We start from the raw sequence: 19,719 nt of genomic DNA, 5'->3' as shown, positions 1-19,719 counted from the left end.
CCTCACCTTCAAAGCCTTCCAGGTCTTGCTCCCCACTACCTCTCTGACCTCCTAACCCCCTACCACCCTGTTTGTTCTGTCCGCTCAGCGGGCACCGGCCTGCTTTACGTCCCCCGCCTTTTGGAGGACGGGCCTTCCGCAACTCTGCACCCACCCTCTGGAACTCTATCCCGCAGTCCCTCTGTCTCACCCCCTCCCTCGCCACCTTCAAGACCCACCTCAAGACCCTCCTCTTCAACTGTGCTTTCGTTCTCCCTACTCCCCCCAATGCCCTCCACCCTATCCACCCCGACCCCCAGCTCGGGTCCGTAACTATGTCTGTCCAGCGCCTTGGGACGTCCTCCCAACGTGAAAGGCGCTATACAACTGTAATTTTGTTGTTGTTGTTTCACATTGGGAGAATATCTTAAGATGCTTCATAGGAATTACTCTAGACTTTAGAATGCGGTGACTAGGTATTTTGCAGGTGAACATGGCAGCAACTTTGCACACAGCATTGTCGCACAAACAGCCATGAAATTAATGATTTCTTTGTTATTTTATAGTTTGTGAGTTCACAGTGAAATCAGTTACCATAGTTTTTATTCTATTTTGTCACTGAATTATTTCACAACTTCGAGAAACTTCCTAGAAATTGCCATCACTGACACAGATATATATCTATGTCTCATCCACTGGGCTTCAAGCATTACAAAAAATGCTCTTGAGCATTTGACAGATATCCACTGCTGCATCTTTTCTTTTAGACACGGTTTGCTATGGTCATCCCTTTGTTTTCTATGCATCTGTTTAGAATATGTTCTGTAAAGTTTATGTGTTCACTAAAAGCATTAGGCAGTCTGCGTAACACTTTAAATACATCTTTTATGTAATTAAAGTTGTTTGTGAGACTTTCTATGCCATCAAGACATTAAGACCATAAGACATAGAAGCAGGAGTAGGCCATTCAGCCCCTTGAGCCTGCCCCGCCATTTAATAAGATCATGGCTGATCTTCTACCTTAATTCCATTTACCCTATCCCCATATCCCTTAATCCCTCTATCCTTTAGAAATCTATCAACCTCAGTCTTGAATACGTTCAAGGACTGAGCATCCACAACCTTCTGGGGTAGAGAATTCCACAAATTCACTACCCTCTGAGTGAAGAAATGTTTCCTCAACTCAGTTCGAAAAGCCTGACGCTTAATCTTGAGACTGTGACCTCTAGTTTTAGATCCTCCAACCAGGGGAAACAGTCTCACGGCATCTACCCTGTCAAGACCCTTAAGAATCTTACAAGTTCTATAAGATCACCTCTAATTCTTCTACATTCTAGAGAATATAGGCCTAGTTTACTCAACCTATCCTCATAGGTCAACCCCATCATCCCAGAAACCAACCTAGTGAAGCTACGCTGCACCCCCTGTAAGGCGAGTATGTCCTTTCTTAAATAAGGAGACTAAAACTGAACACAATATTCTAGGTGTGGTCTCACCAAGGCCTTAAACAACTACAGCAAGACTTCCCTACTCTTGTACTCTAACTCTTTTACAACGAACGCCAACATGGCATTAGTCTTCCTATTGCTTGCTGTACCTGCATACTAACCTTTATGTGACTGGTGTACAAGGACACCCAAATCCCTCTGAACACTAACACTACTTGGTCTCTTCCCCTCTAGAAAATAATCCGCTTTTCTATTTTTACTACCAAGGTGAATAACTTCCCACTTCCCCACGTTATACTCCATCTGCCACCTTCTTGCCCACTCACCTAGCCTGTCTATTTCCCCTTACATTCTTTGTGTGTCATTCTCACTGCTTACTCTCCCACCTATCTTCGTATCATCTACGAATTTAGATATGTTAAGTTCTATTTCCTCATCTAAATCATTGATATAGACTGTAAATAATTGAGGCCCAAGCACTGATCCTTGTGGCACTCCACTAGTCATATCCTGCCAATCTGAGAAGGAACCGTTTATCCCTACTCTCTGTTTTCTTCCTGTTAGCCACTCTCCAAACCCTGCTAATATATTACCTTTAATTCCATGGGCTTATGCAACAGCCTTTGATGTGGCATCTTGTCGAATGCCTTCTGGAAATTCAAATGCACCACATCTATTGGTTCCCCCCTATCTAACCTTCTAGTTTCACCTCAAAAAACTCTATAAATTTGTTAAACATGATTTCCCTTTCGTAAAGCCATGTTGACTCTGCCTAATCATGTTATGATTTTCTAAGTACCCCACGACAACATCCCTAATTAAGGACTCTAGAATTTTCCCTACCACCGATGTCAGACTATCTGGTCTATAGTTCCCCATTTTTTGTCTCCCACCCTTCTTAAATATCGGCGTTATGTTTGCGACCTTCCAATCACTGGGAATCATTCCAGAATTCAGGGAATTTTGGAAGATCAAAAACAAAGCATCCACTATCTCTGCAGCCACCTCTTTTAAAACCCTAGGATGCAGGCCATTAGGTCCAGGGATTTATCAGTTTTTAACCTACCAATTTCTCTAGTACTATTGCTACTGATGTTCATTTCTTTAAGTTCCTCACTAGCATTAGCCTCTAGCTTCCCCTCTATTTACAGTAAGTTTTCAGTGTCCTCTAACGTGAAAACAGAAGCGAAATATTTGTTTATTGACTCTGCCATTTTTTTATTCCCCATTATAATTTCTCCTGTCTCTGCCTGCAATGAACCCAAATTCACTTTTGATAGTCTCTTCCTCTTTATGTATTTGTAAAAACTCTTACAATCTGTCTTTATGTTCCTAGCTAGTTTACTCTCATATTCCATTTTCTCTCTCTTAATCAGTTTCTTGGTTTTCCTTTGCTGTTCTTTAAAGCCCTCCCAATCCTCAGGTTTACTGCGCTTTTTGGCAGTATTATAAGCCTTTTCTTTTAATTTTATACTTTCCCTAACTTCTCTAGTTAGCCAAGGTTGAATCATTTGTCCCGTGGTATTTTTATTTTTCAAGGGAATACGTGATCGTTGGGAATTATGTTTTATATCTCTAAACATTTGCCATTACTGGTCTACCATCATATTTTTAATCTAATTTCCCAGTTTATAATAAAAATCCTTGCATTTGATATAGCGCTTTTCACGTCGGGAGGACGTCCCAAAGCGCTTCACAGAATATACTGTAAAGTGAATTGACTGTATTTTTTTTTGTGGGCGAAACGCGGCAGCCAATTGCGCACAGCAATGTCCCACAAACAGTCATGGATTGAAAATAGCCAATTTATTATTGTTTTGTTTTTTGGAGGGATTATTATTAGGCGTGTGGAGTAAGGAAACTTGCCCAAGGTTTCGCCCTGACCTGCCTGGAATTGAACTCAGGTCTCTCGCTTGCAAAGCGAGCGCTCTAACCACTGAGCTACAGGACTCCAATTGGTGCAATTGGTGTAATACATTGCAATAATTAGAGCAATATATACTGTTGTGTACACTAATTCGGGAAGGGGCTCAATACCCATAAAAGAATGAGTGCCTGTTCTCGAGGTCACCATTTTCTACCTGATAATATCAAAAGATATGTGCCCTGACTATAGTAGTCAGAGATCGATTTTTCGTGCACTTTACATTAACTTCATTACAAGTGGCTGCTAGCGTGTTTAATTTAAGTGTGATTGGAGTTTATTATTTCATACTTGTGTTTGTTGATATTTATTGTGTCATATAAGATTTAATGCTGAGGGCTGTGGATTTCATCAAAACTACAAGAAAGTTCGATTGATTTTACTTGACCGTGCTTTCTCAAGCTTTCTGTATAAATCAAAGGAGGAAATACACAAATGAGTTGAGCCTATGTCACAGTCTGTTTAGAATAACAGACTGAGGACGGAAGTTTCCCAATTCACCCAAATTATGTCCTAAGAAAATTAGGTGCAGGTTGGCAAGTGTGAAGGGTTCATAGAATCATAGAATCGTACAGCACAAAAAGAGGCCATTCGGCCCATCAAATTTGTGCCGGCTCTTTGAATAGAGCAATTAATGTCAGTCCCACTCCCCAGCTCTTTCCCCATAACCCTGCAAACCCATCCTCCTCAAATACCCATCCACCGTGTTTTTAAAAATTGTTATCGAATCGGCCTCGACCACCCTTTCAGGCAATGCGTTCCAGATTCGAACAATTCGCTGCGTGAAAACATTTCTTCTCACCTCCACTCTGCTTCTTTTAGATACTATTTTGAATCTGTGACCTCAAGCCACCGACACACCCACCAGTGGAAACAGTTTTTCCCTTTCTAATCTATCAAATCCCCTCATGATTTTGGAGACCTCTATTAGGTCTCCTCGTAACCTTCTCTGCTCCAATGAGAATAATCCCGGCCTCTCTAGCCTTTCCTCATAATCAAGGTCCCTCATTTCTGGTACCATCCTTGTAAATATTCTCTGCACCCTTTCCAATGCCTTAACATCCTTCCTATAGTGTGGTGTCCAGAACTGGGCGCAGTATTCTAACTGAGACCTAACCAGTGTTTTATATACGTTAGTCATAACCTCTTGACTCTTGTACTCTATGCCCCTATTTATAAAGCCTACTATCCCATATGCCCTTTTTACAGCTTTATCTACCTGTCCTGCCACCTTCAAGGATTCATTTACCTGCACCCCCAGATCTCTCTGTTTTTTCACCCCCCTTAAGATTGTATTACCAGACTATATTGCCTCCCCTCATTCTTTCTACCAAAATGCATTACCTCGCATTTCTCCACATTGAAATTCATCAGCCATGTGTCTGCCCATTTTACCATTCTGTCTATGTCAGAACCCAGAGTATGCGTGTGATACTGTTGTAGTTTAATTAGCTAAAAGCTGCATAGCTTGCCATTGAAAACACTGCCTGACAAGCTTCCTGCTGCTCCTTCAAATAACCACCCTACCCATTAGTTTTGGCTCCTATTTCAGATTGTATTAGTAGTACATCATCAATTAGTACAGCTGGCAATTTGTGACTTCGTCCCTTTAACCAGACTCTATTAGTAATCATAACAAGTCAACTTTAGCTCTGAGTCAGATATTCTTAGGACTAATTTAAGCATTTGTAAGCATCCCGTCGCTCATCCAGTGATCATACAGTGGAACAGTGTTCTTTAAAAATAAATCATTTCATGCTCAATTGCAGTTTGATTTTTCTTCAAAAAGCAAGCTTTCTCAGAGCCAATGCTCTTATTAACATCCAATTTACAGCCTCATTAACTCCATCAGAGGCTACAGTGTTTTCTGACTTTCAAAATGGAAGTAAATCAATGAGATACCAAAACATGGTAGAAAGTCATTTTTAGATGGTCTCCTGTTCTCATGAAGTGTTCACACTGTACTCAGCAGTGAAATAACTCTTTATGGAAGCTAATCTCATTTCACTTTTTTATGTGACAACAGAATTACAGCAGCAACACAGACTGATAAATAGCCACTTGTGTTCTTTGCACAGCAAAGTTTAACTTACTTGTAAGTTTCTATGGCTGCAGACTTCAAAATACTCAGCATTTTTTAGCATCTCTCACATCGGGAGGGCGTTCCAAGGCAAAGGGGTCACATCCGAGCTGAGGGTTGGAGTGGGGAGGAAGACCGACGACACGGTCAAAGAGGAAGTTCTTGGGATGGGTCTTGGAGGCAAGCGAAGGGGCGAGGTGGAGGAGCCCCGGGACGGTGTTCCAAAGGGTGGGGACAAAAAGGATGAAGACCCGACAACCGATGGTGGAGCGGGCAAGCAGGGGGACATGGAGCAAGCCAGTGCCCAAATGGAGGGAACGGATAGGTTGGTAACGTTTTAGTAGGTCGAAGAGGTAGGGAGGAGCAAGACTGATATGATGCCTGACAGACAATCCGTCAGGATAGTAGTGTTCCTGAAAAGAGGGTGGAGGCAGAGAGATAAGAGTTGGGTGTCATTCTGCATACATATGGAAGATAACCCCCTGCCTGCAGATGACATCACCAAATGAGTGCATGTAAGTATTATAAAGGAGAGGATCAAGGACAGAGCCCTGGAATTCCACACATGCTTGTGTGGGAGGAGAAGCTGTTGGCAGACACAAAGTGGAGACTTTGAGAAAATAAGAATGCAATCAGGCAAGAACATAACCGTGAAGGTAGAGCAGAGAGGAAAGGCAGTGGAGGCACGGCAAGGTAAGAATAGGCAACATTGACTGCACCACTGAAATAATCACTGTATCGAAAGTTTCGAAACTGGACTCACTAATTTAAATGGGCCAATTTTAATGTCCTCAGTTTTTTGATGCAAAATTAGTCACGTTTGACTGTACTTTAATATAATAATCCTTGCATTTGATATATCACCTTACCATGTCTTCAAGATGTCTCAAAGCGCTTCACAGAATATACTATAAAGTGAATTGACTATATTTTGTGGGCGAAATGTGCCAGTCAATTGCCCACAGCAGTGTCCAACAAGCAGTCATGGATTGAGCGACCAATTTATAATTTTTTTTTAAGGAATTATTACCCTCGGAAAAGTGATCCACTAATCGACTAACAACCGGGTGCCTAAATACTGCTAGGTAAACAGACATGCAGAGTAAGGAAACTTCCCAGCGTTTTGCCCTGCCGGGAATCAAACCCAGATCTCTCTCTTGGGAGGCAAGTGCTCTAACCACTAATAAGCTACACTAAGTTAATAAGACTATGGGGCTTCTCTTTTCTTCCCCCTACACGTGCCCCCCACCCCCACCCCAAACATCTGCTGTATTCATGCAATAGCATAAAGTGCCAGAAAATTAAAGGTCATGCTTTAAAAGAGCAACCTTTAACACAGATGACAAACTTACAAAATAACATTAGAGATTTAAATGTTAGGCAATTTCAGCGTTGCTATTCTGAATATACCAAATGCTACACACATAGCAGAATGTAATAATAGAACCTCAGCTTCTCCTGGCAGCTTGGCAGTAAGGGAGGGCCAGCAGCTACAAAAACCTACCTGTCACACTAAAGATGCTGCTGCTATCATTATTAAAAGTATTGCAAAATAGCCAATTCATGAGATGTCTTCCCCCCCAACCCAACCAGCAAAAACAAATTGTAAAAAAGTAGAAACAATAAAATGTAGCAACCCTGTACAGTACACAAAACAAGGAAAGTAGTGTCCGGTACCTCTCAGGGTTATGGCGATGCTGACAACTTGAGCTTTGCTCATCAAAAGATTTGAATCATCTGAAACTGTGAATTAAATGATCGAATTCCATAGGCGAACTCTCTGCCAATCAATCATCTCCTTTATACTTGAACACTGCATGCATATCTCCAGCTGGAGTCCTACCATTAGTCCACAACACCAGGCAGCACATGACTGTCAATTTTAGTAGAAATGGGAAGCAGCAGAGACTTCTACAATGTCACACTTTACAATAAGCACCTGGTGTACACTAAAGAAAATGGGAAACTCAATGCATTTTTTTGCAACACAAAGATAAAGAGATTACAATATAATAACATTCTGAAATTCACAGGAAGGTGCAATTTATGACTCTTAAATGCCCCTCTACACAGGAAAGCACCACTTAAACTCTTCTCTACAATGAGGACAAGGGATCCACCTTTTGCAAGCAGAAACAATGTTTTGAAATAATAATAATAATCCTTGCATTTGATATTGTGCCTTATCACGTCTTCGAGAAATCTCGAAGTGCTTCACGGAATATACCGTTAAGTGAATTGACTGTATATTTTGTGGGCGAAACATAATAATAATAATCCTTGCATTTGATATAGCGCTTTTCACATCGGGAGGACATCCCAAAGCGCTTCACAGAACACACTGTAAAGTGAATTGACTGTATATTTGTGGGCGAACGCGGCAGCCAATTGCAGTTCAATTCCAGGCAGGGCGAAACCTTGGGCAAGTTTCCTTACTCCACACGCTAATAATAATCCCTCCAAAAACAAAAAAACAATAATAAATTGGTCATTTTCAATCTACGACTGTTTGTGGGACACTGCTGTGCGCAATTGGCTGCCGCGTTTGCCCACAAATATACAGCCAATTCACTTTACAGTATATTCTGTGAAGCGCTTTGAGACGTCTAGAAGACGTGAAAAGCGCTATATCAAATGCAAGGATTATTATTATTATTATTTGCTGCAGTTTTGTTCTCAACACTCTTGGGTAATCTGAACCATTCCCAGAAGAGTGGGACTGGAATGCTGTTAGGCTGGTCCAGCCTGTTCTCAGCAGCAACAAATGCTCCAGACACATCCTGGAGCATTACAATATTATTGCAGTGAACATAATTTGAAAACCTTGTCCTCTATTTTAAGAGGATCATTGGCTGTTACTGTTTGTAAGTCTTATCTGTAAAGCACACTATAGAGTTTGTTGGCAGAGATGTGGGAATGTGGAATGCCTATTTAAAAGGGAGATAATTACTCTGGAAGAATAATAATAATAATAATAATCCTTGCATTTGATATAGTGCTTTTCACGTCTTCTAGACATCTCAAAGCGCTTCACAGAATATGCTATAAAGTGAATTGACTGTATATTTGTGGGCGAAAAGGTATTAAGGGATTTCGAGAAAGGTTGGGGAAATGGGATTAAATGATCTGCCATGATCTTAAAATAGATTGGGGTCCCTGGTTTGTGGACACAATGTCTAGTGCCTACAATGAAAGATAACACAAAAAGATCAAATTACTGTACATTTACAGCAAGATAATCAAGTCTATGCAGAACTGCCAGCCAGGCAATCCAAGAAGTTTCCAAGTTCATTTGGCCTGGGGTTAATCAATTTTCTTGTTAAAAAGTTTCACATGTTCAAGTCTCAGTCACAGAGGTAGTTGGACCTCATTGTCATTGGGGATGGGGAAAGAGAAGGAAGAAATAAGTGAGGATTCCTGTTCCTGCTCATTATCCAAAGATAGGATCAGACTTATGATAGGATAGGATCAGGCTTACGGGGGTAGACACATTGGCATTATGCCCATGGAACTTTACCCCAATTAATTGCTTTTTGGGTAGAACTTGAGAAAAACTAGACAACTTTTTATAAAATACTCACTGTGTGAGTGAAACATGGTTCATGTTAACTAATGTTTAAATACTTTCTGAAATAGTCTTAGCAACAGTAGGGCATTGTGATAGTTGAAGTAGATGGTTTCCCTTTTAGATCTGTTTTGTGAGAAACACATGCTGCATTCCAAACAACAGGCATTTGACTAAGATAAATGACTTCAGCACAAAACTTGGGATCATATTGCATTATCAATCAAGCATTAGGATCGCAGGTGAAATGACAAGCATGCTTAAAACACAAGTGTGGATTCAAAAATGTTCAACCTTACTTTATTTCTTAAGTGAGAGAAGTTCAATGGGACTAATGCTTGCAAAAATGATTATACAAAATGACAGTTCAGCTTGATAATAATCACTTATTAAGCTATTCATAGAACAATTAAACTATTAATCAAACAGTGCTTATCTATGAATTTGCAACATTACTTTATCAATACTTAAATTAAAAAAGGTGTTTTTGTACAGGTACTATGTAATTAATAAATAGTAATCCCTGCATTTGATGTTGCACTTTTCACATTGGGAGGACATCTTCTCAATGCACTTCACAGAATGTATTGTATTTTGTAGGCAAACATGGTGTTTTCCAAAAGTGTTCACACAAAATCAAATGCCCTAGCAAAATGATTGTTCTTCAATCAGATAAAGAGTTTACTTTTTTTTGTGTTTAATAATAATATATTAATAAATAAACCTATAAAACACCCAGGCCTGAAAAATAATCCTGTGGTGGTTTCATTTCACATTTCCCCTTCCTGAAGATGTTGATTGATAAAGTGGTAAAATTCTTCCTGATTTGAGCTCAGGCAGTGAGCACTTGATTTGATTTGTGTTCCTCTGGGGAGAGGACAGTGCACTTTCAAACTTGGTTACCTTTATATTTAATTAAAACTTAGCTACAAAATCAGAAAAGTACCCATTAAGGATGGCATCATTAGAAGTAAAAAGCCTAGCCTGAGGGCAGTACCTGTAGTACAAAGTACTCCCACATTAGATAATTATTTGGAGAGGATAAGTTTGCAGGGCTATGGGGAGAGAGGGGGAGTGGGATTCATTTGGATGGCTCTTTTCAAAGAGCTGGCACAGACACGATGGGCCAAACGGCCTCCTTCTGTGCTGTTATAATTCTGTCCAATTTTAAAAAGTGAGTAGGATGGCTCCTATCCAGCATGCATTATCTCTGTGAAAGTGTTCATCTCTGCTCCAGTAAGCGCCTCCATTGTAGGTCAGTACTGTCAGTACTGCATGCGAAAGCGCTGGCCCGCACATGCCTTAGATGAGCTCCACTGAAGTGATGATGTTGGGGTGATTTATGAACGTGAGACTATGGAGCTAAACAATTGGGTCCTGCTGTGTGGGTACTGCTGTGTAGCTGTGGTACTGAAATTGTGAGGTTCAGGCACCTCTGCATTAAGCTCGCTGCTCGTCCACAGATCCAATTACAAATCAATGACTGGAGCATCTCCACTGAGCCATCACTACTGGATGTAAATGAAAACAGAAATTTTGTTCCACAAACTCACAAAAGCACAAAATGGTAGGCAGGATTTGAAAGCAGAGAGCGGGCGAGGGATGGAAAGATTTTGGGAAAGAGTACTTGTGGAGGGGGACAAGGTGGATGAAAACTCACCTGCTTATGGTTTGGCAGAGTGGGTGGAGGGGACACAAGGCAGGCTGGAGGTGGCAGAGCAGAGTGGCGAGGGGAGTAGGCTTGCAGAAATTACAGAGGTAGGGTAGTACAATGCTACAGAAGCATTTAATTTACTGGGTCAAGAAAGCCAGCACACCATGGCAAACCTGACCAACCACATTCTTACCATTAGTTCTGAACAGACATGAAATGCACCACAACTGCTCTCCTGTCCTCAACATGGGTCAAAGTCATTCCATTCATTATGTTCAAAACAATTGGTAAAAATATCTAGGATACTTTTAACTTCAAAGACTTCTGCCAATATCACAAATACATCTCCAATTGTTTCAATTGCTTCTAAGTTACTCTCTAGACACACAAAGCACACTAATCAGTTTTGGGATGCTAAACGGGTTGATCAGATAAGTGATCAATTGGGAATCTGCAAGTGAACTATGATTCCTCATACAATTAGAGATATTTATCTGATCTCACTGTTGGCCCAGACTTTTCTACTGTATTGAGATCACAGGTTGACGTCTAACCTTTCAAAACAAGTTTCCAAAGGCGAGGATGTCAGTGACAAACTGGTTGTACTTGAAAACCAAGTAGTAGCATCGAAGTATTGATGTCAGCGTGAAGTACAAGACAGCCATGTGCAGAATAAACCTTTTTCACACTAGGCCAAATCTAATTTAGCCTGCAAGTACATTTTGTCTTCAATTTTAAGATACTTGGGGGGGGAGAGCCGTTTAAGAACATAAACTAAATTCTAGAGCATTGCAGCCCATTGTAACCACTAACCAAATAAGTGATTCCACCCAATCACCACAGGCAGTGCAATTGCTGGCCTATAGTAATAACATATGGGCTGCATTTGAATTTGGGCTCATCCTATCAACAACAACAATGAATTACATTTGTCTAGTGGCTTTCATGTCAGGAGGACGTCCCAAAGCGCTTTCCTATCCTTTGCCTGGTCAGCAGCAGATCTCCTCCTACATCCCTGAAGTGGGTTCAAACCTAGATTCCCAGATGTAACAGGAGACACCACCCAGTTCTCTGCTTCCAGGCTGTAATCATGAATCAGCAAGAGCAGTCTTCAAAGAAAGGATATTGTCGATGATTTTTTCCCCCAAAAAATGTGAAAATGGGCAGTGCAAAAATAAAGTTTAAATACATAAAATTGAAATCAGTCAATAGGCTCTTATTGCTTTAAATGTCAAACTTGCTTTCAGAAGGTAAACAATCTGTTCTCCTTCAGTACTGATGGGAGTGTAAAGGGATTGTTCACATCTGCTCGGTGTTTTGCACATTTGTATTTGTGTGCTTATAGATAGCATGGATGCAGTTTTCAAGTATAAATATTGTAAAACATGTTAATAATAATAATAATAATCCTTGCATTTGATATAGCGCTTTTCACGTTGGGAGGATGTCCCAAAGCGCTTCACAGAACACACTGTAAAAGTGAATTGACTGTATATTTGTGGGCGAATGCAGCAGCCAATTGCGCATAGCAATGTCCCACAAACAGTCGTAGATTGAAAATGACCAATTTATTATTGGTTTTGGTTTTGGAGGGATTATTATTAGGCGTGTGGAGTAAGGAAACTTGCCCAAGGTTTCGCCCTGCCTGGAATTGAACTCAGGTCTCTCGCTTGCAAAGCGAGTGCTATAACCACTGAGCTACAGGACTCCATGTTAAAGGTTTCTGTCATGTGCTGGTCCTTTGCCAGCTTTTAGGAAAGAGCCAGACCTGGGGCTTAAAAAGCTTGAAAGGTTCTGAAGAAGGTAGAAAGTCAGCTTACCTTTCCTGTGGAACTGCAAACCAGTACTCATGTTTTTTATCCCTTTGTGCATACTGCTGCATGGAGGCACTTGCGAGGGACACAAAGGTCTTCTTCATGGGCTTGCCAACCCTCAGGCATAAGAATTTGTGAGATCTGTGCCGCCTCTTCTCTTTTGTTGTAACATTCGCTGTGATTTAAAAGAAAAGCAGAAGATAAAATTGTGTTCAATATTGGAGATGGGATTTTATACTTTGATGTACTGGCCCACCAAAGATGCAGATTGACATATAAACCATAGAAAGCACATTTCACTTGGTTATCCAAAGTGATTGAAAAGATTTCACATGCATGAGCCTGTTAACACAGGCTTAACAACATCAGCTTGCTCCCTGGTAACTGTGCTGTTCTCAAAAGCTCAGGCTATGATAGGGTTGCCTCAAATGGGCTCTATATCCCCCCAAATCATAGAGATAAGGACGAGGGTTGCAAATGAGCAGAGTACCATTGTACAAAAGAGGTTTAAAAAAAAGGACATTGAGGGAGCGAAGAGTGAATGGCAAAGAAACATAGGCAGAAACATGCCAAAAATACCTTCCAGTATAATAACACTAAATGCTAATCAGGGAGGAAGTTAAAACCCTAAGGGATCCAAATGCAGTTGAAAAGACAAATAGGAGATTCAAGATTAGTTATTTGTGAATCACACAAATTAGATCTTACGTGATCTGGGAACGATTTGAGCTGTTGTCTCGTTGCCAAGGCCATACAGTAAGTGAAAGGGCCTTGTTAAATGGAGCTATTGGTCCCCTACTGCTCCCCTCCTTTGCCTGAAGGTAATAGTAGCCTCAACCTACAACCCCTGCCACATGGCATTAACTCCTTTTGTGGAGAATGACAGACTTAGACCCGTATCTCATCACTGTGTGGTGCAGTAATTCAATGAAATGATTTCTAGTCTCAAACCGCAGAAAAGTAATAGGAAGATTAGATGCTGCTGGTCTTGTCCTCACCCAATAAATTCTGCAAATTAAAATGGAATATAAAAGCCCAATTTTGATTATTTTAATTTTACCTAATTCAACTCAGTGGTATGCTTTTATCTAAAACATTTTTATCCAATTTAACTAACACAGGCAGGCTCACTCCATAGCAAAGCAGACATAAGCATTCCCTCCCTTATAAGTACAAGTATTGAGGCTATTTAATAGCCCAAGATACTCATTTCTTTCGCAGTTCAGGCAAAGCAAGCACTTCCATTCACTCAATCTTCTGAAGTTAGAAATAATTCATTGAAAACGCCAGAATACTTGCGGATTTCCAATATTCAAACCTGGCCTTGTTTCCTCCACAAGTAACATTAACCTTCTCCCCAACAGCTTTGGATTCTTTTTGAGTATTTCTGCATTCACCCTGCATCGACCTTCGACACAGTCTATCATGCCATCCACCTCCACTCCTTCCTCATCCACCTTAGTGAGACCGCATTCTCCTGGTTCGAGTCCTACTTAACCAGCTTCCATCACCAACTCCGCAAACAATTTTTCTTTTTACCTCCACCAGGTCACCTGTGGTGTAGCCCAAGGTGCCATCCTTGGCCCCCTTCTTTTCCTCATTTACATGCTCCCTTTCAATAATACACGGGGTCAACATGTATGCGAATGACACCCAAATCTACATATGAAGGGCACTATATAAATGCAAGTTGCTGTTGTGTTGTACCCCCTTATCTCCAACACTACTATGAAATTTCTGAAAGCAATGTTAAGACTTCTTTCTTAGGATCTTGGCCTCTGGCTATTGATACCATCTTTTTGATGTCTTTTTGTGTCCACATAGAATGATTTGGCATAGAAACAGGCCATTTGGCTCAACTAGTCTGTGCTGGTGTTTATACTCCACACGGGCCTCAAGCCGCTATCTGTTTACTAAAAAGCCTGCATCCGCCAAACAACGATTAAAGTACACGCTAAACCTTTCCTAGTGATACAGTGCAGGGATTATGCACTGTGTTCCCTGACAGTCTGGGAGAATCCATATCCCAGTTGCCTGTAATCAGGATCAGGCATTTTGTAACTGTCAATAGTGATGGGATCTGAAAGAAACAGGTAGACAAGCTCACTACAAATTAGCTTATTTTAGACTCAGTGAAGACATTCTTCCACAGAGGGCTGCTCATTAATAACATGTGATCTGTAGAGTCAGTAATAAATTCTGACATTTCTCTTTTTTGGACAGGAATTGCAGAGCAGGTTAATGCACTTACAGAACACATCACAGTACCGAGGCTAATTTGTTGTAGTGTGTTGGAACTGTGGAAGCTTCACTCTTTCACTGTACATTAGTGTGTACAGGAGCTACTTTCTAAACAGTGGCACAGTGTCATAGATGACCTGTGATAAAATAAATCAATAGTTCCTAGACTGAAGGGCAGTGGCCTCCGGTACTAAACTAGTGGTTGATTTTCTTATTGGGGAAGGAAAATGCAATGTGGTGTAATCATGACTATACATTCATTCCCCCCTTTCTTCCCATAACCACAGATTTTAATAACAATGAAGCATTAAGTCACATACAGTATTTTTATTATTAGCTGCTACACAGTCTTCATATTATAATAACCAAATAAATCAATGCTGGAACTTCTCTTTAAGTCTTTTGACTTCACTTTTCCTGCATGGTTTCCTCAGACAAATAAGATAATGTCTCAGGATGCTTTAAAATTATGGGATTGAACGTCAAGCAAGGGAGAAGGGAGATGGAGGAAAGGAGCAGTGACCATAGGTAAGGTCAAAGATTTACAGATAGATAGAGAGGTTTAATTAACTTTTTTCTTCCCTTTGCCCTGTAAAATGGAGCAAATGGCCCATCCCCAGTCCTCTGCCAATGCTTCCCTGGAAAACCAACACAACCACTGCAGAAAACAGTACTATAAATATGTCTTCTCAAGACATACCTCTTTGACCATGTTTTTGGTTATCTTTTCCCTCCCAGCCTCCTTGGCTCCCACCCTCAGTTCAGGTGCCCATCTACATTGAAGTGCTTTGAGACATGAAAGGTGCATTATAAATGTAAATTGTATTGTAAATGGTATAATACTCGTTACAGCATGAGGATAAGTGAATAAAATGAGAGATGCAATTAAAGGAATTATAATCCATCTGCGTAAATCAATCCTCAAAACCCACTCAGAGCGGTACTTCATCATACGCTAATCAAAGCTGTTTGGCAGATTATATTATGACTGTCAACATTGAAACCAGTGAGTGGCTGCTCTTTTCTGTAATAGTAGAAAGGTGAGTTCATTCTTCATTACAAATAAGGAAATAAAATACAGGGTTCCTACAAACTGGAGAATGCATCCCCATTGCGTGTTGATCCTTACCAGACACACTGGAGCAGCGTGCCCGAGGACTGGTCTGCTATAAATTGGCTACTACTGGCAGGAGTAGTTAAGTATCTTCCTACGATATTTAATGGTGTCAGCCTGGTTCAGTTCATAGCACAACACAACTCTAACTCAAAAGTTGTGGGTTCAAACCCAGATTTGTCTTGAAACTCATATAATCTCAATTTATGCTCCAATACAATGCTCAGGGTGTGCTGGATCATAGGAGGTGTCATCCTTCAGATTAGATGTTAAACTGAGACCCAACTACTACTAATAATAATCTTTGTATTTGGTTTATGTTTGCATTCAATAGGTTGGTGCAATTTAAGGTCCACAACCTCTTCCAAATTATCCAGTGCTCAATGTTCTTGCTTCCCATCCACAGTAACAGCATGAATCTGTTAGCCAGTTTCATCCACGTAAAAATTAACAAATCTACTTTGCTTATGGATCATTCTGAAAACTATGGTATGCTTTAGTCCCCATCTTTGGAGAAGGGAATTGAAGGGTCATATACCCTTCAAGGAGTGGATGGAGACTTGTGTAGACTATAAACACCATTGCGGACTGGTTGGGTCAAATGGCCTATAAATTCTTTGTAAATCTTTGCACCTTTCAGAGTAATCCCACTATCAATTTACTCTATTGCTTTACAGTGTGGTGATACTTATCACAATTCAACCCTTTGAAGAAGCTTCTGTGCTACTGTACACACTTTGTATAATGCAAGTCTGATTTTGTCAACTAAGAGATGAAATGCTTCCTTCCCTTCCCCTTCTCTTTGACCGTGCCTTCAGCTCCCCTCTCGACTCTCTTCCTCCTCCTCGCTCCCTCCCTTCCCTCCCCTCACCCTGACCATTTCCCCCCTCCTCTCTCCCTCCCTTCCCTCCCCTCACCCTGACCATTTCCCCCCTGCTCGGGTCATGACCCAACTGTGCAGCGCCTTGGGACGTCCTCCTGACGTGAAAGGCGCTCTATAAATGGAATCTTGTTGTTGTTGTTGTTCATTTGTTTATCTCAAAATGTACATCTTTGAAAATGCTTTCACCATCTTTCCTCTCCCCACCTCCCTCCGTCTCAGTGCCCATCTAGCACTGTGAAACGCTTATAAAACGTCCTCCAAACGTGAAAGTTGCCATATAAATGTAAATTCTATCTTATCTCTACAGGGGATGGCAGTGTGAGATCTCTGTTAGGCACCATCCAATGACACGGTTGAGAAAATAATTCCTCATATTCGAGAGCGTGCGGTGGAACTCACATTCAGCCCACTCTGTGGCACAAGATGCCGATATCCCAATCTGCAATTCCAAATGGCAATACCTCAACAGAAAGTTTAATGGTGGTCACTATACCTTCTAAAGGACCTTCAGGAACTTTTCCAGTTTTGGGGTTTACTTCGTTGTTGGCGACCTGCTGCATTGTTTCCCTTTGTTCCTTGGTCTGTTGCATAGTGTGGCTCTTCCACAGCTTTCGGAGCTCTTCAACATCCATCTCAGAATCCCGCAGGTGTTCTTTCCCCATTTTCTTGGTCTGATCGATGTTCTCTTTCTCACTCAGGCCTGAGGATTCTGCGGCAGATGAGCCCTGACTTGCACTGTGTGGTAAGTTCAACTCCTGAGCTTCAGAAACTTTTTGTTCAATAACCAAGCCACCATGAAGTGTGGAACACTTATCTTCACCTCCCTGACTTGCACTACTATAAAGATTTTCATCATGTTCATTCTTGTTTTGGGGCATTTCAACAGGTTTACTCCCTTGTCCTTTCACTTCAGCTAACTGAGACTTCTCAGGTTCATGACCTGTAGAGAGACTGTCAGGAGCCAATTGCTTTTCAACTCTGACTTGTCCAGCCACATCTGATTCCAGAGCAGACAAGGGATCCTGACTGCTCTCTGCAGCAGACTGGTTTATTGTCTGCACAGACTCCGAGGAGTCGCCTGATGATTTTTCGCGTCGAAGTTCGTCAGATGAAACATGTTCCTCATGGATAGGGGAGAGTTCCGATTCGGTGAAGACATCTTCAGACAAGGACTCCTCTGTGCTGCGGGGAGCTGTACTGGTGCTATCATTCCCTGTATCTCTTAGTTTAGAGTCTGTTTCGTCTGTATTGCTTCTTGTTCTTTTGTTTGATTGGGATGTATCCTTGGTGGAGGCAGAGTATTCCAGATCACTGATCGAAAGAAGGGAAAACAGTGGTCAAAATATATTCAGAGAGCAATCATGAATGTGCTACAAAACATAATTATTATGGGATGAAAATTGTGCTAATTAACCCATCATTCAAAATCAATACTTAATGCAGATTTTCCCTGATGTGTTGATTACTATATCACACATTGCAATTTCATAATAATCCTTGCATTTTCCATTCGCTTTAGCACCTTTCATGTCACCACATCCCAAAGCCCTTCACAAAATATACAGTAAAGTGCAGTGGAATGTGTACCTTTGGGCAAATGCAGCAGGCAAGTTGCATATAGCAATGTCCCACAAACATCCATGGCGTGATTGACCTATATTATCTGGGGTAGCGCTGGCCAGGACACTGGGTGAAACTCCCTTCTCTTTTTGAATAGTGCTGTGAGATCTTTTAATATTCACCTAAACAAGCAGATACGTCAGGACATCAAAATATCTCTCAATCCCAAAATTATCCGTATTTGAAAATACCTATATGTTATATCGCATATTCTCATAATTTCCTCAAATCTGGTGACACACTTTATAAAAATAAAATTACAGGAAAGGACAAAATTATTATTATTTATTATTGTTATTTAAAAACAAATTTAACTGGTTAAAATCTAACTCAATTATACTGGTGACTGCCCTAGCCATTTCTTCTGCTAAGCTAGGCAGGCTGAGGCTGAAGAGAGTGGCAGAGCTAGGAATTAAAAAGGGATTACCATGCAGTGCAGGGTGGAGCTCTGAGGCTCAAGAGACGTGATTAGGTGCTACATCAAATGCAAGGATTATTATTATTAAGCAAACACTAGCCTGCTTCACGTCCCCCCTTTTATTCATTCTTCTGTAGTTGAGCCTTTGATGACTCTATCCCCAATTTCTGAAACTCTATCCTTGAGTCATTATGCCTTCCCTCTCCCTCACCACTTTAAAAATGTGCCTTAAAACTCATCTCTACAACTGTGCTTTCTGCCATATTTCCCCTTAGCTACCCTCCTTCCCCCACACAGTTCAGGTTCCCAGTCAGTTATACAAAGCCCTTTGAGATGTCTTCCCAACTAGAAAGGCGCTATGTAAATGTGAATTGTTGTTTTGAAATCGAGTTGCAATCTTGCTAAATAGAGCAGTATAAGGAATGGCAGACACTTTATCGAGCAATAACTCAAGGCTGAAAACCCAATATGTCAGCTTCATATAACCTGAAAAGGATGTTCAGAAGTCTCCATGGCAGAATGTGGAAATGAACAATGATTAAATGAATTAGCAATTACTAAAGCTGGGAGAACTCCCTGTACAGAGAAGCCATCAGTAACAATAGCAACCTTTTCTGCAAAGTTGCTAAGTGTAGGGAATCTTACAATGTGTGTTAACAAGAGAATTTCTGATTATAAGTGCACTTCAAAAGTACCCTCTCCCCTAGGAATGTTGGATCCCGTTACTTAAAATAAAAATTCAATGATAGAATCTGACAGACATTTTAGATTCAGATGAAACAAAGGCCTTTCTTAATCAAACAAAGAGAGAAACAAATTGCAAATATTGGAAATGCTGGAAATCTACAGCAGGTCAATCAGTATCTGAAAGAAGAAAAATAGGTTAATATTTTGGTGCGACACTTATTGAACTATGATAATGGACTGGGAGACACCTATGTAGGATAGACAACAAGAAAGAAAAAAAGGACAAGGAAGA

The 19,719-nt window shown here is 40.8% G+C and overlaps 1 protein-coding gene across 2 annotated transcripts in view; it reads right to left on the bottom strand.

Annotated features, from left to right (window-relative positions):
* The window catches only part of oxr1a (oxidation resistance 1a), a 270,847-nt gene that overhangs the window by 35,386 nt on the left and 215,742 nt on the right, over nt 1-19,719 (bottom strand). For both annotated transcript variants that reach the window (XM_007902691.2, XM_007902692.2), the window contains exons 9-10: nt 17,196-18,013; nt 12,471-12,639 (exon numbers count right to left, since the gene is read on the bottom strand). In XM_007902691.2, coding sequence (XP_007900882.1) covers nt 12,471-12,639; nt 17,196-18,013 — 987 coding nt within the window. The remainder of the gene's footprint in view (nt 1-12,470; nt 12,640-17,195; nt 18,014-19,719) is intronic.

The sequence above is a fragment of the Callorhinchus milii genome, unplaced genomic scaffold, assembly GCF_018977255.1.
Source record: "Callorhinchus milii isolate IMCB2004 unplaced genomic scaffold, IMCB_Cmil_1.0 Scaffold2, whole genome shotgun sequence".
Lineage (NCBI taxonomy): Eukaryota > Metazoa > Chordata > Chondrichthyes > Chimaeriformes > Callorhinchidae > Callorhinchus > Callorhinchus milii.
The sequence above is the reverse complement of the archived record's forward strand: the minus strand, read 5'-3'. Positions and strand labels throughout refer to the sequence as shown.